A 27,426-nucleotide genomic window follows, 5' to 3' on the forward strand; every position below is an offset into this window, starting at 1 on the left:
AGAGAGAGAGAGAGAGAAGGCTATACAGCTGATCCACAACATAATCGCCCCCACCTCCTTCTCCTCCACCTCCTCCTCCTCCTCTGCCATTCTCTCGTCGGCAGGTCAGGTGACCAGCGCTGGAGCAGCTGTGCAGCCTCGCAGTCGTTCTCCATCACACATTACACACTGAAAAGGCATTCGCGTCTAAGAGGAGCGGAAGACAAACCAGCAAAACCGCAGAATAAACCCCAACACACTCAGTGGACGTGTTGCCACAGGGAATAGCCTAGACATGGGCGACCATACGGCACTTTTGCTGTTGATGGTAGCAACCTTGACGTTTGCAATCGAGGTAAGAAAAACGGCTTTTCTCGGGTCGACAGAAGCAGCAGCCATTTCCCTCTCCTTGAACTAGCAGCTTACTGTAACGGTGAAACCGAGAGGGAAATCACAGTTCGACAGAAGATGTAATGACACCGATTGTTACACCATTAGACGATGCAGAAATATCGAACACGCGCGCGTTTTATGGCCTTGACTATAGTTGGCTTACTAATTGGAATTTGTGCTTGGATCTATTTCCCCCTGTATAGCCTAAAGAGCTCTGAGCTCTGGAAAAAAAAACTTGTCTGAGGCTAGTGAGGTTTTTCCCCCCCCGGAGATGGAAGACTGGTGATATAATGTGACCTATTAGAATTGACTAAGTGCTGTTTTTTATATGATTACCAGCAGCTCATCCATTAAATGTTGTCGTATAAGGCAGTCATCTAGACACAGATTTAAATGATAAGGATCCTATATCTTCTTTACCTATACCTATATCTTCTTTGTAACTATTCTTTTTTATTATAGCCTATGTCATTTTCTCTCTATATTCCCCACCTGAACACGGGAAAGCGTGCGCTTTTAGGGTGGTGCTGAACCGCATTTGTAGTGCGTGAGCTGGCGATGGATGAAAATGCTGATTTGGTTCTTTGCACGGGGCGTGTTGTGTAGCCTACGTGTTTTCTGGAAGACCGCACCGATTTCAAAAGTTCATTTGAAGGGATTTTGATAAGATCAGGCTGACTCATAACTAATTGATCAATCGTCAATTGACAAGACGAACAATGCCGATAGCAGCCTATGCCCATAGTGACTATAAACAATCACTCATAGACAGCCGAGGACATTTGGGAATAGTTTTGTCTTTTCCTGTGAACAACATTGCCCCATAATGTATCAGCGTGGTGTGTAGTTTTTTACAAATCAGTGCTGTGGGTAGGCCTATGTAGGCAATTTTTTAGGCCTACAAGGTTATTTCTCGCAAAGGAAGTGTTGGTCAGTAGCTTGTGCATTCTTCAAGTGCCAGTAACGTTTAGATGGTAAATACCGTTAGTTAAATAAATTTGACACAAAAAATGACTCTGCTGAATAGACCGATAGAGCAGCGCCCTAGTCAAACTGGTGCAAGCTGAAGAGCACAGACGGAGATGTTGCTTGACAGAGGCAAGATGGCGTCTGTTAACTGCGGAGTTGCAGTAACGCAATAAGAGACAGTGCTATGAACCTCTCATCTCATGCATGATGGTAGTTGCGCCCAGGCGTGAGGCAGATACTAGATTGAAAGAAACATTGTAACATAATTAGCCAATTCTAACTTTCTGCAGTTATGCAACGGCTCCAGAAGCTCTTTGGCGGCCTAACCTATGTAGGGTTTTTGCAGAATCACAGTGTAAAGTAGGCCGGTACACAGATGTGTCTATTAAGATCGCTGTCAGGTGAAAGTGAGGTATGTGTTTTTATTTAAACAGATCTGCAAAAGGAGGATAGGGCCTATCAAATGTAACAGTCTACCTCATTTTCCAGACAAAAATGTAGTAGGAACATATGGAACAAGATATGAGCGGCACAGTCCTCTTTCGGTTCGCCCTTATTGTCAAAAACTGTCACCATTCACGTTGGAATGTCTCCATCAAAATAATCATAACATCCTTCATAGTGTTGCTGGTGAGTTTTGGAGCAGTTATTGTAAGGCAAAAGAACTACATCGTGTTGCTTCGAATCACCGGAGACTACACGGAGCTACAGAAAACCAAGCATGCCATAGCAGACCTGGAGAAGTTGACAGTTTGATGGAACGCTTCCTTCGCCCTATAATTTATTTATGTTTTATCATGTGCCGTCTCACCTAAACTCACCTCCCCCTTGAAGAAATGAGCTTTTTTAATGAGAGCCTTAATTTCACACTGTGCACACAGGGTCTATCTAGGCTAGAACAGACAGAATCGTTTCACTGCACGAAGGCCAGTTCTTTACACTCATTGGCACTTTTCCTTCAGAGGCTAATGTCTGCGCGTTCAACATTTTGCTCGCTCTTGGGTACATTTGACAAACCGGCTTGTCAAAACACTCAACTTTTCTTCTGGAGGCCATTTGTTGGTGTCAGGGTGGAAGACTTCAGAATACAAGCACCTCTTGTGCAACAAGACTGGTTATCTACATATAGCAATAAATATACACACTGTTTGTTGACTCCACTCCCGACATCGACTGTCATTGCGGCCTTAAGACCAGAGTGGATCACCCTGGAGTATCACATTTATTTAAGTCACTTTGAGGGAATACACATAAGCACCAGAGTGTTTATAAATGTAAGCTCATCTAAAGGTTATCCCCCCCACACAGGTATCTGTATTATATGTAGGGTGGGATCCAGACCACACCAGTAGACTGTGTGTTTCCTACTGGGTCAGGGACAGCAGCTGAGTGTTTATGCCTCTATGATTTGTAACACTAAGGGCAATAATAGGCCTAGTGATTTTGTAGAAGGGTGTTTCTGCTGTCAGCTGTGATGTCTCATGGTTGTAGATGAGCCATCACCAGCACCACCGCAAGGTTCTCAGAGGGACTGTAATAGGGCATGTTGTGCTGTTTGTTTGAGCTGTTATTTGCGTCCATCTTTGATATTTTTTCTTGCCTATTTGTCAGAGCCAAGTGTGCCAGACGTCACAGCTTCCCCTGTTTGTGTTGTGTTACACAAAAGAGGAGGGCGAACAACAATTCCACAACCACTCTCTGACCTGTGCTGCAGGGGAGCAGGGGTCGCTTTAGACAGGGGATTCCTTTGTGCTTGTTCAGGTCAAGTCGAGGTCACACACTCTCTCTCTCTCTCTCTCTCTCTCTCTCCTTCCCTGTCTCTTCCTCTGTTTCACTTTCTCACTTTCCCTGTTCTCCCTCTCTCCCTATCTTGCCCCTTCTCCCTCTTTCTCTCCATCCCTCTCTCTTTCTAATATCTATTCTCTTTGCACCACAGCAGATTAAAGCTATGTTTAAGGCTTTTCAATCAGAGCTGGAAAGAGCAGTGCTCTTGTACATTATACCTTACATAACTAGTTCTGACCTCAGCAGCAGATTAGTGCATGTGTTTACAAGTGGTCCTGGATGCCGCAATCTGCCTTTGAAGGCAATATACTGATGTGATGGGGCTGGTTGTGCGTAGTCTGTGTACCACATTTAGCACACTGCTGAAAACGTAGGCTGTAGGAATACTTTGTTTGTTTGTTTTTTTGTTTTGTTTTTTGAGGTTTTTGTATCCTCTGCTGGATCACACTCAGGTCTATTCCTGTAAATGGAAGCTTTTTCTTCACACGCCTGGCGGGAATGAGCAGTGTGGGAGTCATGTCTTTTGTGTTCAGAAAAACAATTGCAGGCCTAGGCCTACATTTTAAAAAAATGTCATGTTTGCAAGTGTACCTCCTCAAAGGTTCTCATTTGTGAAACTGAAATTGCCTTCTGTAGTGCTCTTTTAGATAATATGAAATGAGGTCCTTTACTTTGGGCACCATTATTTTGTGGAATAAAATGGAAAACCACACACATACATACGTAGATTCACACAGAGAGAGAGAGAGGGAGATAGTCGGCCCTCTCTCCGGCTGCGTGTTTGGCGTTGAAGGTGATTTGTTGCAGTACGACAGCTCAACGGGTTGCTGAGCTGAGTCAGGCCGCCATGATCAATGCAGGCTGGCTTGAGTCTCCATGAAGACGATATGTTTCCTCGTGTTCAGCCCGTCTGTATGCCACTCACGCCCAGTATTGGATGCCAGCAGCCTGAGAGAGTAATGAGTTGAGCTGTGAGCCGGCTGTCAGAGTAAATTATTGTTCAATTGTGCATTATGGTGCTAGTGTTAGATTTTCTGATCTCCAAGCTTGTCTTTGAAGGGTTTCTACCAAAACTATGTGCAAATTACTTTTTTCTGTAGTGGATGCACTGAGTGAATATGTCCACTTTACTACACCTGGTGTGGATTGCAATGTCCTGTGGCAGCTATTTCCATTGTCTCAATGTGATCCAGTATAAACTGCTGGTCAGCATGAATCATGATTTTCAAATATACAGTCAGTCACCAAAAGCGCAAATGCTCTTGCCCTTTTTTACTTGTTTTTTTGGTCAACTTGTCAATCTTGTCTGTCTCTTTCCTTCTCTCCATCTCTCTCTTTCTCTCTTTTGCTCTCTCTTTCTCTTGCTCTTTATTTCTCTCTCTCTATCTCTACCCATCTCTCTCTCTCACTCTCTCTCTCTCTCTCTGCTGCAGGTGCCATCAGATGAGTCTGTGGGTTTGCTGGCGGAGCCCCAGGTGGCCATGTTCTGTGGGAAGCTCAACATGCACATGAACGTGCAGACTGGCAAGTGGGAGCCCGACCCCAGCGGAACCAAGAGCTGCATCGGCACCAAAGAGGGCATCCTGCAGTACTGCCAGGAGGTGAGAGAGTGAAAGAGACAAAGAGACAGAGAGCGAGACAGAGAGAGAGAGAGTGTTGCATTGAGGATTAAATTTGGAATAAAGAAGGGCGAGCGGGCAGAGGTGGGAGCCATAGAGAGTGCGACTAAAAGATGGATAAGGCAAATAATAATTGGGTTCTCAAACTCCGCCCCACTGAAGGCTAGAGTCCCCAGTGATGTGATGAAGTGATAAGCAGGAAGGGGTTGAAGAAAGGGAGGAGGGAGAGGAGAGGGGAGGATAAGAAGGGGTGAGGCGGAGCGGTGCAGCTGCAGAACTGTAGAGAGGGAGAGGAGAGGGGAGGATAAGAAGGGGTGAGGCGGAGCGGTGCAGCTGCAGAACTGTAGAGAGGAAAATTTCTGCCGAGTCATGGTCAGAGGTGGGACGTCCAGGTTAGGAAATGAGACGTCCTGGATTAGCATCAGCCCTTTTAGAGCAGCCAGAGCAGAAGTCCCAGGAGTTGTGGGGGAACGCAGCTCTGGGCTACCCAGCTAGGCCCTGCTTTATACCCACCGCAAGGGAGTGTTTTTGCACCGTAAAGAGGTTTTGCATTGTCACCTTTATGGTTGCCCCACCATTAAAGATTTTCGACTACTTTGGATTCTGCACAGTAGGCCTACCTTGACAGAACACTCACTTGTTTATGATGTGACCATGCAAATTTGTTCCATTTGCTGGAGCCCTTCTCTGTCTGCTGTGATGGTTGAGAGATATGATGAGGAGCCTGCTCTTTCTCATGCCCTATCTCCACCTCCGTCAGGTCTACCCCGACCTGCAGATTACCAACGTGGTGGAGGCCAACCAGCCGGCCAGCATTGAGAACTGGTGCCGCAAGGGCCGCAGGCAGTGCCGTGGCCACGTGGTTATTGTGGTGCCCTACCGTTGTCTAGGTGTGTATGTGGGTGGACGTCTGTGTGGTAACGTGTGTGACGTGTCTGTTTTTAATGCACCATGGAGGCGAATGAATAAATGAGTTTATTGGTTTATTGATTTATTGGTAATAGTTGCTAAGTTAAGGCTTTATGTTTGCCATCTGTGTTTGAAGATAATACCAATACCGTGTTAGTGTGTGTGTGTGTGTGTGTGTGTGTGTGAGAGAGAGAGAGAGAGAGAGAGAGAGATAGTTTGTGTGTGTGTCATTTTTTTTGTGTACATTTTGTATTGTTTTGTAGCCATATGAGTCGATTTGTTTGACACACGGGCTGGATTAAGTTAATTCATTTCAGCATATGGTTGCGGTTTGTTGATAAACGCATTTAATTAACATTTGTGTGTGCGTGTGTGTGCATTCCTCTCAGCTGGAGAGTTTGTAAGCGACGCACTCCTGGTCCCGGATATGTGCAAGTTCCTGCACCAGGAGCGTATGGACATGTGTGAGAGCCATCTGCACTGGCACACTGTGGCCAAGGAGGTGAGGGAACGAGTGTCACTGCAGTACACACACACACACACACACTATGCACACACTATGCACACACACTTATTTACATACTCCCTCCAGCATCCATGATATGCAAGCGAGATGAAAGCAGATAGCTCCAACAGCTGTGTCTCCAACTGCACATACATCCTGAGGCTGAGGCTGTCTCCCCTCTGCTCTTGCCTTGTAGTCCAATAATCATATCATTTTTCTAAACGATGATGGTCCATTGCAGTTCGAATTTGGACTCAGGGTATCACATTTCTGTTCTGAGTTATCTCTTAGTGTTATTCATAGTGCACCTTGTGCTGAATGACAGTTACATACCTTGAAAAATTAAATCTATAGATAATTATGATGTCTCTGGTTGCATGTAAGCGATGCTTTGATGTATTTTAAAAAGCTCTGGGGGAGTCATGAAATCTGAACACGTCACAGTTGCTTGTACATACCAATATTGGGTTCACTCATATATTCTGCCCTCTCTGTCCCACCACAGTAACTTACCAGTAGATTCAGAACAATTCAGCTTCCACTGTTAGATAGATAGACCAAGCTTTACTTTTTTTATCTTGTCATGCTGTGTCTGTTGGGAATTTGGATGTTTTGTCTTATATCATGATCGGCTTTCAATTCCTGACCTCTCTCATTGCGATATTGTATTTATCAGAATGTTTGCTGATCTTTAAGACAGTTCATCACATTTGCCAAAATTGATATATGGTCAATAAATAAAAAAACAATACCCACTATACTTATATGATAAATCTCCATCAATGTCATTCCAGGTTGTCTCCACAGCACACACGCATAGAGCAATGCCAAGCATTTGATTCATGGCAAAAATAATCTAATGTGATAAAGTATTGTGGGGCATTGCCAACAACAAAGATAACTCAATTGACAGCGCATGCAGGCATCAACATGGTGCACCATAAATAAGATGACATATTATACAACATGACATGATTACATGTTGTACAATGTACACTACATCACTCCATGAATGTGGATATCTTTTCATGCAATATGTATTAAATACTATTGTGGGCAGCCGTGGCCCACTTGTTAGCACTCTGGACCTCTAACCGGAGAGTTGCTGGTTCGAGCCCTGACCAGTGGGAATGGCTGAAGTGCCCTTGAGCAAGGCACCTAACCCCTCACTGCTCCCCGAGCGCCGCTGTTGTTGCAGGCAGGTCACTGCGCCAGGATTAGTGTGTGCTTCACCTCACTGTGTGTTCACTGTGTGCTGTGTGTCTTTCACTAATTCACGGATTGGGATAAATGCAGAGACCAAATTTCCCTCACGGGATCAAAAGAGTATATACTTATACTAATAGTTAATGACATACTGCAGTGTGTGTACAGCATGTTGTATGAAGAGTTTGCTAGTGTCACACATACTGCAGTGTGTGTACAGCATGTTGTATGAAGAGTGTGCTAGTGTCACACAGGCTGCTCCACACAGGAGTGAGCAGGAGACCCTTTTCCTGTGGTGACCTCACTGTTCCTCTCCGTCCCCTACCTCCTCTCCCTCATCCTGCAGTCCTGTGTCGACCGTTCCATGAATCTCCATGACTACGGGATGCTGTTGCCATGCGGCATTGACCGTTTCCGTGGCGTGGAGTTTGTGTGCTGCCCACTGGAGTCCCAGCGCAACTCGGACAGCGAGGAGCCCGATGACGCCGACTCTGTGGTGTGGTGGGGGAGCTGAGGAGTACACAGACAATACTGATGAGAGGTATTCACACACAAACACACACACACACACACACACACACACACACACACACACACGATACACTGGTGTACCTACAGCCCCCCCACACACACACACACACAGAATTATGCAAACACATGCGAACAAAGATTAGTTATATTCATGGTCAAACACTGAAACTGTGTGTGTGTGTGTGTGTGTCCCTGTCCCTATCCATAAAGCATGCCCCGTGAACAGGCGCCTGTAGAACAGCAGCAGGAAGAGGAGGAGGAAGAAGAGGAGGGTGAGCCAGCTTTGGTGGAGGAGGAAGAGGAGGAGGAGGAAGATGACGACATCATGGACGAGGAAGACGAGGAGGAGTCCTGGGACAACGATGAGGACGGCGACGGAGTGGAGGACGAGGATGAGGACGACGATGACGAAGACGATGCCACAGATGAACGCGACACCAGCGAGCAGACCTCCATTGCCATGACAACCACCACCACGACCACCACCACTGAATCTGTGGAGGAAGTTGTGCGAGGTGAGTGTGCCAGAGAGGCATGATCTCTTTTGAAAGGCTGGCATCTGTGTGTGGGGGTGCCTGTGTCTGCTTGCCTGGTGTCCATGAATTTGTTGCCCTGAACACACCCAGTGGCCATGGCAACCTATCACACCTACAGGGTGGTGTATGGTGGAAAGATATGGCTTGTTAGTAGAATGGGTAGATTCAAAAAGACATGGTAGGATGGAGATGGCTGATCCTAAAGCCAACATGGTGGTTCTTCTGTTCCATGGTTTCCCTACTAGTTCACTCCCATGAAATATCCTGTGCTGATCCTGCACATCTGAAATGTCAGAATCAATTTTGGGTTAGGCTAGCATCAGTTTTGAGTTGTTTCTCTTTTTAAGAGAATATTTAACATAATGAGTGATGAGAGATTGTCTATTCAAGCCTGTTCCAAAAGGAACAATCAAGTTGTTCCCTTTTATTCCATTTGGTTAGCCATGAAGCTTTTTGTATGTATGGGATTTTTGTCTGCATGTGGTATATATAGTACTTATGTACCAGGAAACAATGTTCTCATATTTAATTGTATTTGCTCTTTATTCTTTAAAGACGTTCATCTTGCGATTGGCTGTTTATTCGGAAATGGATTGAGACATTAATTAGGTACAATACAATTCAATACACATACCAGGTTGTTGTCATTATTGTGTAAGGACAGGTTGTTATTATTGTGTGAGGACAGGTTGTTATTATTGTGTAAGGACAGTGGGCAGTATAGGAAGGAACCAGCTATGCAGTCTATATGGGTAGATGGCATTGATGTTGTCTGGAAGCAGGTTTAGTTCTTAAGTCAGGTGCTGTGTGTTCCCATATGGATGTGTGTAAGCTGATGCCTAGGCTAATGTGGGCCCTGCCTTGGTGCCTGTGGTAAAGCTGTACTGGTATGTCGGTCTATGTTGGTGAGAGTGAAGTTAGCATCTTAGCATTTAACTCATGTTTGCCATTAGTGGTACTGTGTTACGCCAAGTAGGGATGCAGGAGTTTGTGTGTCTGTGAAGGGTTATTCTGTGTTGTTAGGGATAACTGTGTCTCTCCATGGCAGAGGTTTGTGTGTGTGTGTGTGTGTGTGTGTGTGTGTGTGTGTGTGTGTCTTAAGGGTCGGTGTGTGTTAGCATAATAGTGTCTCCGTGTGCCAGAGGTGTGCTGGGCTCCGGCTGACAGGGGTGCGTGTTCGAACAAGCTGAAGCGCTGGTACTTCATTGCGGAGACGGGCCGTTGTGCGCAGTTCATCTTCGGCGGCTGCGGCGGCAACCGCAACAACTTTGAGTCGGAGGAGTACTGCATGTCCGTCTGCAGCAGCAGCCTGCGTAAGTCCCCAACAGATAAGGAGCTCTCTCTCTCTCTCTCTTTTCTCTCTTTCTCTCTCTCTCTCTTTTTGTCCCTCTGTCTTTCTGTCTCCTCTCTCTGTCTATCTCTCTCTCTCTCTCTCTCTCTCTTTTTGTCCCTCTGTCTTTCTGTCTCCTCTCTCTCTGTCTATCTCTCTCTTTCTCTCTCTCTCTTTCTCTCTCTCTCTCTCTTTTTTTTTGTCCCTCTGTCTTTCTGTCTCCTCTCTCTCTGTCTATCTATCTCTTTCTGTCTCCTCTCTCTCTCTCTCTCTCTGTCTCTGAGCTCCAAATGCGCCCCCTCCTCGTCTCTCTGTGTCCACTCGGCCATCTCACCCGTCTGGTCTGCTGCAGCTGGACCAGCTCCCTGTCTCTGTCCCTCTGCTGCAGTGGGCCTCTTCTCTCAAGTAGCTCTAGTGTCTAACCTGCCACTCTTCAAGGCTTTCCCCGTCTGTTATAGCAAGCTGAAGCTCAAACATCTCTCTCTCTCTCTCTCTCTCTCTCTCTCTCTCTCTCTCTCTCTCTCTCTCTCTCTCTCTCTCTCTCACTTTCAACAACATTATTGGCAAAGCTCAATTACATGTACACATAGATACATAAATGTTTAACAGAAACTCTCTCTCTCTCTTTCTTGCTCTCTCTCTCTCTCCTTGGTCTATTGTCTGTTTCTTTCCCTCTCTCTCTCTGAGCTCCAAATGCATCCTCTTTTTGTCTCTCTGTGTCCACTCGGCCATCTTGGCCCGTCTCGTCTGCTGCAGCTGGAGCAGTGATCACTCCAATCTCTCTGGAGCCCAAAGATGGCAGTCCTCTCCTATCCACCATCACTGCTGCTAGATGTTCTCTCTCCCACACACTAATGCTCTGTTTGGCCAATTGCTATAATCAGCATGCCTGGCCTGAGGGGCTAATTGATCCGTGTTTGGGTCTCTGTTGCATGTGATTCGGTGTGCGTGTGTGTGCGTGTGTGTGTGTGCGTGTGTGTTTACGTGTGCATGCACTAAATCACTACTCAGCTAAATCAGGCAGTGTGACCTTTGAGCTTTAGGTGATATTTACTGTGCTGCAGTAAGGATGAGGGAGGCTCAGCTACATAACAGTTGAAGTGAGATAGTGTGTGTGTGTGTGTGTGTGTGTGTGTGTGTGTGTGTGTGTGTGAGTGTGTGTGTGTTTCATGTGGGTGTGACCTTGTGTCTGAGTACACCAGTGTCAGCGGGTTCACCTGGAGCTACTAACCTGCTGACCTCCGCTAAGTTTGTGTGTTTCCTCACTGGTTTTATGCCTCCTTTCTTCCTTTCTCTAACTTTATCTCACACAAACACGCTCACACATATGCAATACATCCCCTCAAACACACACACACACACACACACACACACACACACACACAGCGACAGACACACACATACAGCTCGTATGGCTGTCAGCAGTGGGCTCAGTAGACAGTGGCTCTGTGCGTGTTCCAGAGGGCCTGCGGTAGTTTCCGCTCAGTTAAGCACAAAGCGCGGCCTCTCTGTGGGAGAGCGTGGCTGTTGTGCCCCCATCCTGACGGGGATCTGTGCCCTTATCTGATCACTGTCAGCCCGCATCAATACACTCACTCAGCACGCCTGCTACTGCTGCTGCCCAGACAGGCTAGAGACAGACAGACAGACACACACACACACACACACACACACACACACACACTCACATACACACACACATGCACTCACATACACACTCAGAGATATCCACAGAGACAAATACACATATTCTCTCTCAACACATTTAGACACAAAATACCCACATTTGGAATGAATCTATCTGACCCACACAGACACACTCACCTACACACCCACTTTCAAAAATTAATTATAAAGCCTGCAGTCTGGCCTGTCTCTGTTGACACAAGCTCTTCCTGCGCCAAACCTGTTGTCTGCTTTCTTCTCTGACCGGTCGTCTTCTCATTCTAACCGCCACGCTGCCAGTTGATGACTCATGTTTTTTTCTTCCTGTCTCATCCAATCCCCCTGTTCTCCCTCTCCCTCACCCCTGACTGTTTTTTATCACCCCACCACACACACACACACATGTACACACACACACACACACACACACACACACACACACACACACACACACACACACACACACCATTATCCCATCTCCTTGTTTCCCCTTACACTCACCACTGACTGGTTTCATATTAACTCCTCTCTTAAAACACACACACCATTCCACCATTCCACCCCCTTCCAGTTCCCACCATGGCCCCAAGCCCCCCCCAACGCGGTGGACCGCTACCTTGAGGCGCCTGGCGATGTGAACGAGCACGCCCACTTCCAGAAGGCTAAGGAGAGCCTGGAGGCCAAACACCGCGAGCGGATGAGTCAGGTGAGCCAGGGTTGGCAGACAGTGAGGTAGCAAAGGTGAACCATAAAAGTGTGGTGTTGTCAGGGAGAGTGTGAGGGAAGTGTAGGAACAGAAATTTGTGTAGAGATTGTTTGAGAAATGAAGTCTCAGTCAGCCAGGAGTAGAGTCAGAAATCTCAGAGAGCTACGTCGTGTTGCTAACAGACGCAGTCTGAGGCAACAAACAAGGAAACACAATTTATACCCCCCTGACAAGTCAGACAAGACATGACATCTCCATTAATGGTACGCAAACTTGTTTACTTACTTAGTTACCCAAGAGTTAGCCATATCTATAAGGTTGTATCCCATAACGACCAACATCTATGGAATCCAGTCAAGATTGACCCCAAGACAGTAAATAAGGTCTTGGGCGCCAGCCCGTCAAAACAGGGCCTACACAGCCTCCTTCGAGGACACACACACACACACGCACACAGCATGGCACACACACAGCATGGCTGCACAAACACCCTGAACATGGCATTCCACAGATGTTACCTCATAAATCTCTCCTTCACTTTCTGCTTACCGCAGCGTCTCTTTCTTCAACATGTGCACAGACCATTCCAAAAGAGTAAATGGTTGAATATAGCACACACATTCAGTATATGGTGAACACCTTTAAGGCCAAAATTTCTTACTACAGAAGACAGGTTATAAAGTGACTAGAATAGTCCCAAAGGGCAGGTGTAAACACTCTGAGGCCTCTGTGGAGGTCGCTCACTCCATTCTGGGAGAGGGTCTCAGACCCTTTCAAAACACATTTAGTCATACGTGTGAAATGAATGCATCCATAGCTCCCAATTTTGCTTTTCACAAAAATGAGAGATAAGTGACTGTGTGCAGTGTATAACTTAAGTCCTACCTAGAGTAGAATATTGGCTGTCACGCATGCTTACAATAGATGTCCAACGTCCATTGACATAATGAATGTATTGTGTGTGTGTCTCAGTGGTCAACATGAATGTGTTAGTGATTAATGCAGGATGTCTGTGTGACAGCATGATGTCTGCGGTATCTGTCAGCAGGAGAGGAAGCTGTATTTAGGAGTTGACCTGATTCATGGGCACCGTAGGGAAAGTAGGACAGGATGCAGTCAGATTTTTGTTTGACCAGAGGGGCTGCTTTTATGTAGCCAGGTGTTATAGCGGTGCAGATCTATAATCCGGATGAGATCATCAATACAACTGTTCTCATGTTGAGTAGCTCTAATGTGTGGTACTATAGTGTCAGATGTGGTTATACCAATTCTTTTTTGTACTCATATATTCTATTCTACTGCAATGCAAGTTTCAAATGAGTTGTAGGCATGTTGTGTATGTGCTGAGCCCTTCGACCTTCTCTTCTCTGTAGGTGATGAGGGAATGGGAGGAGGCTGAGAGGCAGGCCAAGAACCTAACTCGCGCAAGCAAAAAGGCCGTCATCCAGGTAACATACCTCTCTCTGCTGTTCTAACTCTCCCTCTCCCTCTCTGTGGTGTTTGGTCTTGTCAGGGACAGACCTGAGTCAGGACTGAGTCAGAAGAGAGCTCTGGGCTGCTGCAGAAAGCTCCAGAAGACTGACCAATGCTCAGTGTGTGTTTGTGTTTGTGTGTGCGTGTGTCTTTGTGTGTGTATGTATGTGTTTGTGAGTGAGCACAGGCAAATGTGCTTCTCAGCCTCCAGCCACTGCTCAGTACTCGGGCTCTGATATACATTTTGTGGAGATTAAGGTCAAGTCACTATTGTCACTTGAGGTTTTTTTTCAGCAATCATTCCCATTCTCCATTAGTCTGGGGCAGTGCTAACATAATGTATTATATCAGAGCAGCTATTGCATAACATTGGACTTAATCATGTGTGAGTGTGTGTGAATGTTACATGTCTCTCTCTCTCTCTCTCTCTCTTTCTCTCTCTCTCTCCAACCCTCTCTTTCTCTCTCTATGACTTTGTTTGCTGGCTGTATGTATGATGTGACCCATGCTCCTCTCTCTGCAGCGTTTCCAGATGAAGGTGGAGGCCCTGGAGCAGGAGGCAGCCAGCGAGCGCCAGCAGCTGGTGGAGACGCACATGGCCCGCGTGGAGGCGCTGCTCAATGACCGCCGCCGCCTGGCCCTGGAAAGCTACTTGACCGCCCTGCAGGCTGACTCCCCCAGGGTAGGCCACTTAACATGCCACAGAGTCTAATGTAGACTTATGCATACAATGGGACAAAGGTGCATCATTCCCAATGGCATGCGACACATAACAACAGCACTGTGCCAAGCTTAACGAAAGTGTAGTGCAAAGGCGGTGTTCAGCAAACTCGACTTCTTCTGTCAGCGGTCAGTAACCAATAAAAATGCACATACACTCTCAATAGAGGTGTACTGATTTTTGTGACTGCACAAACACATGGACAAAGGCTGTGGAATCTGACCTCGCCCAGAGAATACACACACCACCTTGTTTGTGGCTTCAAATAAATAAATATATACACACACACACACACACACAGGTGTGTAAACACACACGGCACAGCTCATGCCAATTCACCCACTTCCCTGTGCCATTGTTTCGCACGTCCTGTTGTGTTTTTTTACAGTGCATGAAAATGCACTGTACTGTTCTTCCTAGGCTTCTTCTTCTTATTACAGTGCATGAAAATGCACTGTACTGTTATTACAGTGCATGAAAATGCACTGTACTGTTCTTCCTAGGCTTCTTCTTCTTATTATTCCATGTCTTCTAACGCAGTTAATGCAGATTCAACCGTTTAACGTAGAAACTTCATTCAAACTATGTTGCGTAGGTCTTACTTAGGACATCTGGGCTTTGTATTTTTCAACTTTGTAACTTTTATACTTTTTAAACTATTAATTAAAAACTACTCAAAATTTCCCCATAGACTTAACATTAGGCTGATGACATCACAATGGACTAATTAACTTGATTTGCACCTGTATCAACTTCCAGCTGCAACCAGCCAGTTAAACTGATTGCACCTGTATCAACTGCTTTCTGTTGAACTAGGCCAACTCTCTCTGTCTCTCCATTCTACAAGGATATAAGGCACATTCCATCCAACTTTCTATCCATTCATCCTCTTCAAACCACTCATCCACCCCAACTATCCATCAACAAACATACAAACAATCTGCCTATCTACATCCATTCAACTTTCTGTCTATCAACATCCATTACACTATCTACATTTAACTTTTAAACTATATACTCTGTCTCAGGCTTTAAGCATACAAACTGGCTCTGTTAAGACTATATATCCTGTTCAACTGTTTCTTCTGCCCACAACTGTTTGTCATTCCAACTATATTAAACCTCATCTACCTCGCAAATAATTTAACCATTTAAACTATCCACCTATATAACTGTTCAGTCATTCCAACTATATTAAACCTCATCTAACTAGCAAATAATTTAACCTTTTAAACTATCCACCTATTTAACTGTTAGAATCCTATGCCAGGTGGTCAGGGCTCAACTGCCAGTCTCAGGCTTTAAGCATACAAACTGGCTCTATTAAGACTACACACCCTGTTCAACTGCTTCCTCTGCCAAAAACTGTTTCAAAATAAAAGTCCTCACTACAATATTTCACTGTTAAACAATTTAACCCTTTAAACTACTGAACTTTTTAACTGTTCAGCCATTGTAACTGTTACTTGTCATCAACTATGACTCCTACCCACTGTAGCTAGTTAGCATGGTTAGCATAGTTAGCAGGTTAACATTGCTAACATTATTAGCATTTTAAGCAAAATTGCTAAAAATGATTAGCTAAGTTAGCTAAGTAACATGGTTAGCATAGTTAGCATGTTAGCATGTTAGTTAACATAGTTAGCATAACTACTAAAAATGATTAGCTAGGTTAGCTAAGTCACATGGTTAGCATAGTTAACACTGTTAACATGGTAGTTAGCATAGTTAGCATAACTACTAAAAATGCATAGTTAACATTGTTAGCATAACTGCTAAAAATGAATAGCTAAGTTAGCTAAGTCACATGGTTAGCATGTTAGCATTCTTAATATTTTTGCATAACTGCTATAAATTATTAGCTAAATTAGCTAAGTCACATAGTTAACATTGTTAACAGTTAACAGCATTAGCATTATTAACATTTAAAAAAAACTGCTATAAAACATTAGCTAAATTAACTAAGTTAACCCTCTGTACCCCGTAACGGCCGTGCTGTTCTTCCCCGTAACGGCGGCCGGTGTTTTTTCATGGATGAATACAGGCGATCACTTAATTTCTACAGCTTATGTACACTACAGATCAATATTTTAGATCCCCTTCGATGTATTGTCATAATCAAACACATATGTTTGTATTGATTTATTTTTAGATATTTGCGTTTTTTTACGATATGTGCCTGTTTCTGCTCCGTGGCCGCTGTGGTTCAGCTGATATGAATGATGGCATGTGTCCAAGATATCTAACAAACGTCACTCATCTTGCCATGATCAATTTGGCACAGCAGTCGTAGGATTTGTAACACTTTACTCTTTTCCCCAGCCATCAAAACAAAAAAATCTGCTTGTAGGCTTTGATATATGTTGATCTTTTATGCTACGAGATGTGCCTATCTGCTCCGTGCGGCTGCAGCAGTTCAGCCGATATGAATGAGGACTCAAGTCTCAAAGTTACAGTGGCCTATGCTATCTGCCAAATCGTCACTCATGTCACTGTGTCACATCAATCATAGGATTTGTTACAATTTACTTCTTTTCCCGCCGGCCAGGACCTACAATTCTAAACATTATAGCCTCCAAATCACGAGACAGAGTAACAGGCAAAGAGATAATGTCTTCTGCACCCAAACGCCGCGAGGTTTAGTCTGGCCGAGACGGTTTTGATGTGCACTGATCCATCTCAGGTGCTGGAAGAAGATCTTCCCATATTGGATGGCAATGGCACTGATGTAAGTTGTAAATGTAATGTCGGCAATAAAAGAATATGACCGTAAACAAAATATGTCAGTGATCGCTAAGTTGATTGCTAAGTTTAGCGCTAACTTTCTAACGTTGAACACTAACACTAGTTACTGTAACACTTCAACAAGTGCAGTGCGGCGCTGGGATGTCTTTTACCTTTTTGCCGAAAAATTCAGAAAACATGACATTTCTTCATTCCTGTCTTCTAATCTGCTAGATCCATACAAGACATTGGCATAGATTTGGCATTACTTCCATACGTTGTTAGCTAGCTCACTATGGCAGTCATCAGAGTAGGCTAATCCATATCGAGTGACAACAAAACTTCTGAATGGATGTCAATTGGTTACGTCAGGGGTGTTCACCTTTGACCTAGATTTTGTTGCGAGAGCTGGATGGATGGATGGATAGATAGATAGATAGATAGATAGATAGATAGATAGATTATTTTTATTATTTTTATTATTATTATTATTATTATAACAGACTGTAGATAGGGCTAATATTGAATCCGAACAGACTTTTGGTGTGCAACTTTCATTGTCAGATCAATCTGTCGGATGTGTCAGATCACAGCTCTCAAGGTGAGGAGGACAATGAAGTAGGAGAGGCTATGCGAGAAGAGGAAGAGGTAATGATGGAGAGAGAAGAGGCGGAGGAGGCAGGTGAAGCAGTGGAGGAAGAAGTGGAGACCAGAGTGAGAGCCAGGGCAGAGTATAGAAGAGGTCGAGGGATAGGAGGAAGAGGAGGAGGAGGAGGGAGAGGAAGAAGAGGAGGAAGCTTGGGAGTGAGAGGGAGAAACAGTGGGAGAAGGAGACAGAGAGGAAGGGTACAAACACACGACGATCCACCATGGTCTGACTCTATCCCAGTTCCCTCCATCCAGCCTTGTATGGTTGATCCTGGCCCCAGATGTATCTTGACCAACGTGCTGGATATCTTGTGGCAGATGGTTGGGGTGTTATTCATCTCAAATCTAGTGCAGTTTACAAATATGTATGCTGCATCCAGCAATCCCCCCGCCACGTGGTACGATACAACAGAGGAGGAGATGAGGGCCTTCATTGGTTTCAATATCCTCATGGGTATCCATCGTTTACCCTGCCTCGCCGACTTCTGGAGCTCTGATCCATGTGTCCGAGTGCCATATATCGCTGACCGGATATCTCGCAACCGTTTTGAATTAATTTGCCAATTTTTTCAGTGCAGTTCACAAGGAGAGGATACAGATAAGCTGGCAAAAGTTAGGCCATTTATACAAGTGCTACAAGAAAATTTCCCAAAACTGCTTGTGCCCTGGTCTGCTGTCTGTGGGATCTAAGCAATGATTAAATTTGATGGGAGACTGCGTTGGAAACAATATATGCCGAAAAAACCAGTGAAATGGGGCATAAAGTTATGGTGCCTTTGTGACTCTTTGACAGGTTATTGTCTCGCCTTCAATGTTTACACGGGAAAAGATGACGTACAGGGAAAAGGTTTGGCCTACCGAGTAGTTATGCATCTGCTTAGAGGATATTTGGACAAGCACTATCATGTCTATGCAGATAATTTTTTTTCTTCCATTCCCTTGGTGAGAGACTTGCTTGATCATAACACCTACTATTGTGGCACCATCAGAAAGACCTCCAAAGGCTTTCCAACGCAAATCACGGAACCAAAATTAATGATAGGGGAGAGCAGAAGAGTGGGAAGGGATGGGATGATGGTATTGAGGTGGATGGACAAAAGGGATGTGTATATAGTTTCAAGCAATCATGCAGGCAGAGACCAAATGAAGCAAAGATCCAAGTTTAATGCTAATCTAATCTCTTGCCCAGAAGCGGTCCTTGATTACAACAGGAAAATGGGAGGGGTTGACCATCTAGACCAGTTTCGAAGCTACTACAATGTTGGGCGAACTGGAAAGAAATGGTGGAAGTACCTGTTCTGGGGACTGTTTGACATAGCAATTATAAATGCATATATTGTGTGGCAGCTTCAGCTCAGGCCACTTCCTAAGGGCAGGAAAACCTGGGGCCTGAAAGCCTTCAAACTTAAAATCGTGCATGCCCTATGTGATGATTTTTTTGGCAGGAAGCGGGGTGTCCAGGGCATCAATACCCTGGGTATCGACTTTGTAGTGAGTAGGAATTTAAAAGAAGGCCACTCACTTGTGCGCTTTGAGGGCAGGAAAAAGGCATGTGTAAGCTGCATTAGAGCAGGGCGCCGCACCAATAGTGGGCGGTGCATTGAAACTTCTTTTGGCTGCTCAACTTGTTCTGCGCCATTGTGCAAAATGCCACCATGTTTTCATGAATTTCATGGTATGTTATAGTTTATTGAATAGTTAATGAAATGTAATCTGTTAGGTTTGTGTTGCTTCGGTCTAATTAATATAATACTGTTATAATAATAAAAATATATATATAAATAGATAATGAGGTTTATTATAATAACAATACCTTTATTATTATTATTATTATTATTATTATTATTTTAGTAGTAGTAGTAGTAGTAGTAGTAATTGCAGTAGTAGTAGTAGTATTTATATTACTATTATTTTATTGTGTTGTATCAATGTAATGGTCTCTTATCACTAATAATATTGGCCTATTCTAACTGCTGTAATGTTCTGAAATGGTAGTCGCTAAATGAAAATGACAAAATTCCATCTGCTGCTCTTTGCAGACTAGATAAAAAAATATTAACCCTGAACTACTCAACAGTTTCATATTTTTGCAATGTAATACTTAAGTTGGTCTATCATATATTTTTAGATGATATTTTAAGATTGAAAAGCTTCTCTTTTAGTCTTTTAGTTGTCATCATATCACAATTTCTATCATTTCATTCAGATCAATGGCAGTCTATGGAAATTGTGCATACATAATTGGCAATGAATTATATATAATTTAAAAAAGCAGTTTCTGACCTTTAATATGAATGTAACTTGCATTTGACACTTTGCCTTACTTTTTAAGTTATTTTTCATTATTTAAAATATTACTGAAATTGCCTTTTTTTCCTGGAACTTCCAGGAATCAGAGGCATTGTTGTAACATTCTATTGGGGTATAGAGGGTTAAGTAACTTGGTTAGCATTATTATCTTTGTTAACATAGTTAGCATAACTGCTAGCAAACATTAGAGCCATTCCAACTGTCAGTTATCATCAACTATCTACCTAAATAATTTAACCATTTAAACTATCCACCTATTTAACTGTTCAGTCATTCCAACTATGGGCAATTCCATGCAAAGGTCATCCTTACCATGGAAAAAAAAGTTGTGCATACGCAAATAGAACTGTTGTTAAAATCTTCATTTAGGTCTATATTTTATTGTTTGTAACTGATCTGATTGAATTTGATGAAGAATGACACTCTTTTTACATCATAAATATGGTGTGCAACCATACAGAAACAACATATTTCACATGGTAATATTATACATATTTCAAAAGTGGATAAATGGACCCAATGTTCAAACAAATTGTGTCATTTGACAAATTCCAGATTGACAAGGGAATGGTAGAGTAATGTCTATGCTCAGCTTGCCTTTAAGAGCACAACTCCTTACATTTGTAAGGCTTTTGTTTTTAAGTCAGTAAGTTCCATGGCCATGTCACATCCATAACGTTTTATAGGAAAAGTTTATGCTACACATACAGTGTTGATGCGACAATGTCCATAGTGTCTGTGCAAAGCTGATTTATATCAATGTAAAGTGTGATGACCAAATTGTGCCCCTTTCTTACTTTTAAAACCTTTAATAATGCGTTATGGATGTGGACGTTATGGATGTTACATAATGTGAATTTACAAGACTGGGGACTTTATTATACCTCAAAGCCGATAAAACGTCTGTTCTGGTGGCATGTCAGTTTCAACGTATTTCAACTTAGTGTTTACAACTGACATTTCAAAGATTTTTAGGTGGATCAAAACCACAGGGAGGCCTTGCCTAACCATTAGCAAAACAAACATAATATTAAAATACCTCCAGTGATTAGCCTAGCCATAGCCTATTTTCAAGTGGCCTAATACTTAAAAATCTGAGAGATTATCTTCCTGTAACTGTCATACTAATGTTGTACAGTAACTGGATTATCGTGTTAGCTGGTGAAGATGGCTGACTTTGCAGCTGGAGTTAACATAGCAACATCCTTCTGTTGCAGATCTGTTCAGCCTGCCGTTCACGTCTGCTTAACACAGTTTAATTTTAAATGTGACACGATATGACAGCATTTGAAGTGTCAGGTCCTCTGTAGCTAATACCCACAGAGTAACATGAGTAAGGGCAGCAATAAACTAGATGTACCGCATAGCGGTACAAAATATGACCGCCTCTCAGTCCTGCATATTCTCTTCGCAAAAATAAATCACGCTTGTCAATTTGTCTCCATCTCCTATTCCTGCAACTCATGTGCAAGTAAATGAGTGTGTGCATATATGAGTTTGCTTTTGTTTATAAGAGAGTGTGTGTGTGTGTCTGTGTGTGTGTGACTCTGTGTGTGTGCATGTGCGTATGCGTGCCTGTGTTTGTGTGTTTATGTGTGTGTGTGTGTGTGTGTGTGTGTGTTTGCATGCCCACATGTGTATGCGTGCCTGTGTGTGTGTGTTTATGTGTCTGCATTCATGTGGGTGGGTGTTTGTGCATGTGTGTGTGTGCTTGCCTGTCTGTATGTGTTTATGTGTGTGTGTACTTGCCTGTCTGTATGTGTGCGACTGTGCGTGCGTGCGTGTGTGTGTGCATGTGCGTGTGTGCATGTGCGCGTGCGTGCATGTACTTTATGTGTGCAAATCACAAATGAGTGGGTATGGGTTAGGTTCATGCGGGCTCTTGAGACTAACATACCATAAATATTTTGTCATCTTGGGTGCAACGGTTCAGGTAGGGCTAGTTATTTAGGGGAGTGGCCACCAAGTTTCATGTTCCCTGGTGTTTCCCGGGAATCACTGACCAAAATTGATGACGGTAAAATTAAAAATATTACTTTCTTTTTTATATTCTAAATGACTTGTTGTCCTGATTCTTCCTGTGGATCTTAGTGGGCACTGAGGAAGCAATAATTTCATCGCTAGTTTTTCATGATTACTATTTCAATTGTTTCATATCAAAATTCACTACTTAATTATGTGTTTTATGTAGTTTGTTTGAGGACTGGTTCAGACACGTCACATCCATAACGTGAAACCGTCACATCCATAATGCCAGTTTTTCCTACATAATGCATTACAAAAATGACGCGTAGTTTCAAAAACACACTTTTTGTGTTCATTCAAGTCTCCTTCATGGTACATATATCATAGTTTCGGCAGTTTCCTTCAAAATTCACAGAGTTTGTAGAAAACCTGTAATCTCTCACAAAAGTGTGTCCATTTCATGTCACATCCATAACGCTGATAAAATGCCTTGTATTCTTAGGATGAAATTGATTATATGACATTTGAGGATTTCTCAGTATTCAGAGGACAGAGGTTGCATTAAAAGTTATGCAAATGAATTCACTGATACTAATTTTGCCCCCACTCTAAGGCATTTTGTTTACCAATATAAGTCCAATTTTCACATCCATAACGCTGGAACTGCCCCTATATTAAACCTCATCTACCTAGCAACCAATATAGTTTGTTTTTACTCTGTATGATATTTTACATCATATTTTTGGATTTTCATGCACTGTATTTCCTTCAGGAAATGCTTTTCTAGTTTCTTTTGTTCTGTTACTCTTTTCTCCAAAGCTCTCTCTCATCCTCCTCTCTTCTCCAGCCCCGTCAGGTGTTCACCCTGCTGAAGAAGTACGTGCGCGCGGAGCAGAAGGACAGACAACACACCCTGAAGCACTTTGAGCATGTGCGCATGGTGGACCCCAAGAAAGCTGCCCAGATCCGACCTCAGGTACCCTCGGGCCAGCCCTGCCCAGCCCTCTCTAATGTCCTGTCAGATGTAATAAATTACGTATTTAAAAAATGATAATTAGCAGTTAAAGATAATGAGAATAATTAAAAACACACACGGTCATAATGCTTCTTTGTACAAAAGTAAATTTTTTTCACACATTGAAATTTAGATTAGATGGATACCATGTACGATATGTGTTTTTTTGTAATGGATAATAAGGCATGGGTTAAACATAAGAAGCAGGTCTTGAAAAGTCTGTTTTGATGGTCATTCTTGACCTGTCCATTTGCCCTGGTGTTCTAGGTGCTGTTCCATCTGCGTGTCATTGAGGAGCGCATGAACCAGTCTCTGGGCTTCCTCTACAAGGTGCCCAGGGTGGCCAGTGAGATCCAAGACCAAGTGGGTGAGTGTGCGCACACACACACACACACACACACACACACACTCACACTCACACTCACACTCACACTCATACTCACATGTGTGGTATGCTTACACAAATATTAACAGCTGTGAAATGTTTAGCCACAAGGCTGATGATTTATATTTATTATACCTCAAATTCTGTACATACAATATTCTCTCTCTCTCTCTCTCTCTCTCTCAAATCAAATCAAATTATACTTTATTGGTATGAATGAATAGTCATTGTTGGCAAAGCTACGACATGTTAGTTACTGACTTAACATTAACATGTTTGTATTGATTTAAAGAAAAAATATGAATTTATCCACCCCCCATCCCCCAGCGCTGCTGATGCAGAGGGACCAGTCGGAGGTGACCCAGCAGGTGTCATCCCTGCAGACGGAGAAGCGTGTTAGCTACGGCAACGATGCCCTAATGCCTGACGCCCAGATTGACAGTACCACCGCGCTGGACGAGCTGCCCCCCGAGCAGGACGGCCTGGGCTTCATCCACCCCGAGAGCTTCAACCAGGCCAACACCGAGAACCACGGTAAACACCTAACCAGTCACTATACCTGCGTGGAGAACCAATGCAAACACCTAACCAGTCTATATACCTATGTGTAGAACCACGGTAAACACCTAACCAGTCTATATACCTACGTGGAGAACAAATGTTAACACCTAACCAGTTACTATACCTACATGGAGAACCAATGTTAACACCTAACCAGTCACTATACCTACATGGAGAACCAATGCTAACACCTAACCAGTCACTATACCTACATGGAGAACCAATGTTAACACCTAACCAGTCACTATACCTACGTGGAGAATCATGGTAAACACTTAACCAGCTACCCCAACACCAAGAACCATGGTAAACACCTAACTTGTCACTATACCAATGTGGAGAACCACGGTAAACTACATCAATGAAAACACAGAGAACCACTAACAGTAAATAGCAGCTACCACTCTCAGTCCACTAAAACTAGAGCTTTTCTCAGAGAGGCTGGTGGGTAGTATGTGTATGTAAATATTCTGACATGATTCTCTTACAGTTGAACCTGTTGATGCCCGCCCCATTCCCGATAGGGGACTTCCCACTCGACCTGGTATGTAAAAGAGGCTGTGTGACTATGTTGTTTTTGATGTTATTTTTCTTTGTGAGTGTATGAGAGTGGAGTAATGTGTGTAAGAGTGATGTCTTTGTCCTTGAGTGTGTGTGTTTATGTGTGTGTGTGTGTGTGTGTTCTCCTCTGCTTGTGTGTGATGTGATGTGTTGTGTTCTCCTCTGCAGTGTCTGGTCTGAAGCCGGAGGAGATGCCTGAGGTCCGCATAGACACAGAGGACAGACATGGCGTCGGCTATGAAGTACATCACCAGAAACTGGTCCTCTCTCCTTCTTTGCCCCTCTCTCTCTCATGCACACATTTCCTCCAGCAGCCTGCATGTGTAGTGTAGACACTATGGTGTAGTCACTAGTAGCTTCACAGTCCCTGCTAGTTCTGTGCAAGCTGTGCAGTGTAATCTGTATTTGCATGGTTTGAGAAGTGTGTGATCTGTTTGATACAGCAACATGATTGGTCATCAGGGTGATTGACAGGCCCCTCTGCCCTTTCAGGTGTTCTTCGCTGAGGATGTGGGCTCCAAAAAGGGAGCCATCATTGGGCTGATGGTTGGTGGTGTTGTCATAGCAACTGTCATCGTCATCACTTTGGTTATGCTGAGGAAGAAGCAATACACCTCCATCCACCATGGAGTCATAGAGGTGAGACACACACCAGACACACACACACACACACATGTGCACACACACACACAAACACACACACACACAAATTGCTAACAGTGTGTATTAGTATTTACATGGATGCTGTAACGTGTTCTTCTTTCTTTCTTTCTCCCTCTCTTAGGTGGATGCTGCCATCACTCCAGAAGAGCGCCACCTCACCAAGATGCAGCAGAACGGCTATGAGAACCCCACCTACAAGTACTTTGAGCAGCTGCAGAATTAAGCCCCCGCCTGCCTGCCGGCTCCCCAAGCTTTACACATGAAACCGCACGCGCACATAGCAGCCCCCGTACCCTCTCCAGTGCTCCACACTCCTCAGACCTCCCCCATGCGCCCCCACCTCCCCCGCCACCCTCAGACCCTCCCCAGGGGCACCCCCACAGCCCGTCTGACCAGGCACCAACAGCACAGCCCGCCTGACTGCTTCGCCGCCCCCCCAAATCACAGACAGGCTTGAGATGCCTTTCTCCCGTCGCACACACAAGAGTCGGAGGTGCTGATTGTAATGGGAAAAGAGCCAGCCGAAGTCCCATCTGTCTGTCTGTCTATCTGTGCGCTCACACGCTGTGCTGAGGCGCCCAGTGCTGTCACTCCCGTTGCACTCTGGGTAAGGGAGGTGTGGGGGAAGGAAGGGGGGTGCCAGCTTCAGCTTTCTTTTTTTCCCTCAACCCCCCCCCCCTTCCTCTTTCCTTCCTCTCCAACCCCAAAGGCTCTCACCCATTCCACACAGATGACGGCTGTGCTATGTTTGGGCACGGCCTGCCCCGTCACCCCACTCTATCCCCCCACCCCCCCCACACTTCACTCAGGCACGCTCCACATGAGGTCATCCTCCAGCACATTTCAAGAGAATTGCTCCAGGTTTCCTTTTTTTCCAAGAAAAAAAAATGAAAAGAAAAAAATATATACAGCAACACTTATGGAGATAAGCAATGAATGTTTCTTTTTTATTTGGTGTGTACTAATGTATTGAAATAAGGCAGAAACCTTAGCTGTTTATCTATGTAGTGCATGACGATTATGACGGAGAGGCGGCCTCAGGGCTCACACACCCGTTGGCCCAACTCCACGGCCGCCTCCCGTGTAGAGTTTAGCAGGATTGTACATTTTTGTGTCCTCTTGTGATCACGTGATTTTAAAGCGAAGAAGAGAAGAAAAAAAAAACGAGAAACAGAGAAAAAAAAATCCTGTAATCCATTCTGCTTTTCTCATCACGGAGACGTGGCTTTTGACATGAGGTCTGCGCTTTTCTGTTGGTTTTGTTGTTGTTTGTTTTCCTTAAGGACTGTGCTACACACCCCCTTGCAGCATGGGGCTGGAGATCCTGTAATGTAATATATATATAAAAGGAAAGCTTAATATTATCTTAAGTTTTAGGCTTCTTTTTCTCGTCTGAGAGAAAAATGATTCTTGCGCACGCTGTTTTCTTGAGAGGGAACGCACAAGTTACTCCGATTCGTTTTCATTCCACATTAAGATTTTTTGAGGGATGTGGTTTGGGATGGGTTTTACAGAAGTAAAAATTGGATTGTGTTTCAAGAGTGAGGTAAAAACTTAATAATGCTCCATTTTGGATTCTGTATATTTCATTTCCCTCAAGATTTCAAAGCATTCTCCTTAATAAGAAAAAAATAAATAAATAAATTTCCAGTGTCTGTGATATTCACGAGCACGGAATGGGATAGTGAGTTGAGCACCCCTTAATCAGACTTTTTCCCTTCTACCTACTACTCTCTGTGTTCTTTCACTTTCACTGGCCTGGTTCTGCTGAGTTAGCAGTTGCGGTGTGCTGATGGATTCACCGGAGAGTTAAAAGGAAGTAGACTGTGAGCTGGAAGGTTGACGGATTGAGTCAGTGAGCGAATCAGAAATGCAGCCATCACTCTACAGCAGGGGTGGGCAAACTGCGCCGGATCCGGCCCACCAAGCACTTTCATCCGGCCCGCGCATTTCATTTGGTTATCAGGCTGCTCGCTATTTTTTTCCTGCGATAGAGACGACGTTGGTTAGCGTTACTGCAAACTGCTTTTCACTCTCCTTAGAGAACGTTTACAATGTCAAAACATCATGTTAAATAGAGATCATGCTAAACTGAGTTAACTCTTAGTTATCTCCTTTGCAGCAGATCTAACGTGAACATGATGCGATCCATTTAATTGGGAACACGTCTGCACTCACGAGAGGGAGTTCCAGGTTCCAGCTGGCTTGTCAATGTTGATAATTGATATCTCCTTCTTATAAGAAACTTTTAAAAGGAAATCATGAAG

General features: G+C 44.0%; 1 protein-coding gene across 1 annotated transcript; it reads left to right on the top strand.

The window, feature by feature from the left end:
• Positions 1-98: 98 nt before the first annotated feature.
• appb (amyloid beta (A4) precursor protein b) lies at positions 99-25,542 on the top strand. The gene is given in 19 exon segments (XM_048238701.1): positions 99-334; positions 4,560-4,727; positions 5,506-5,635; positions 6,044-6,156; positions 7,712-7,869; positions 7,871-7,906; positions 8,107-8,411; positions 9,575-9,745; positions 11,999-12,015; positions 12,017-12,133; positions 13,507-13,581; positions 14,130-14,288; positions 22,822-22,950; positions 23,257-23,356; positions 23,702-23,908; positions 24,426-24,479; positions 24,665-24,756; positions 24,989-25,135; positions 25,281-25,542. Coding segments are annotated over 19 exon segments (2,340 nt in total). The 5' UTR covers positions 99-274; the 3' UTR covers positions 25,383-25,542.
• Positions 25,543-27,426: the final 1,884 nt, after the last annotated feature.

This window comes from Alosa alosa, chromosome 3, assembly GCF_017589495.1.
Source record: "Alosa alosa isolate M-15738 ecotype Scorff River chromosome 3, AALO_Geno_1.1, whole genome shotgun sequence".
NCBI classification, from domain to species: Eukaryota; Metazoa; Chordata; class Actinopteri; order Clupeiformes; family Clupeidae; genus Alosa; species Alosa alosa.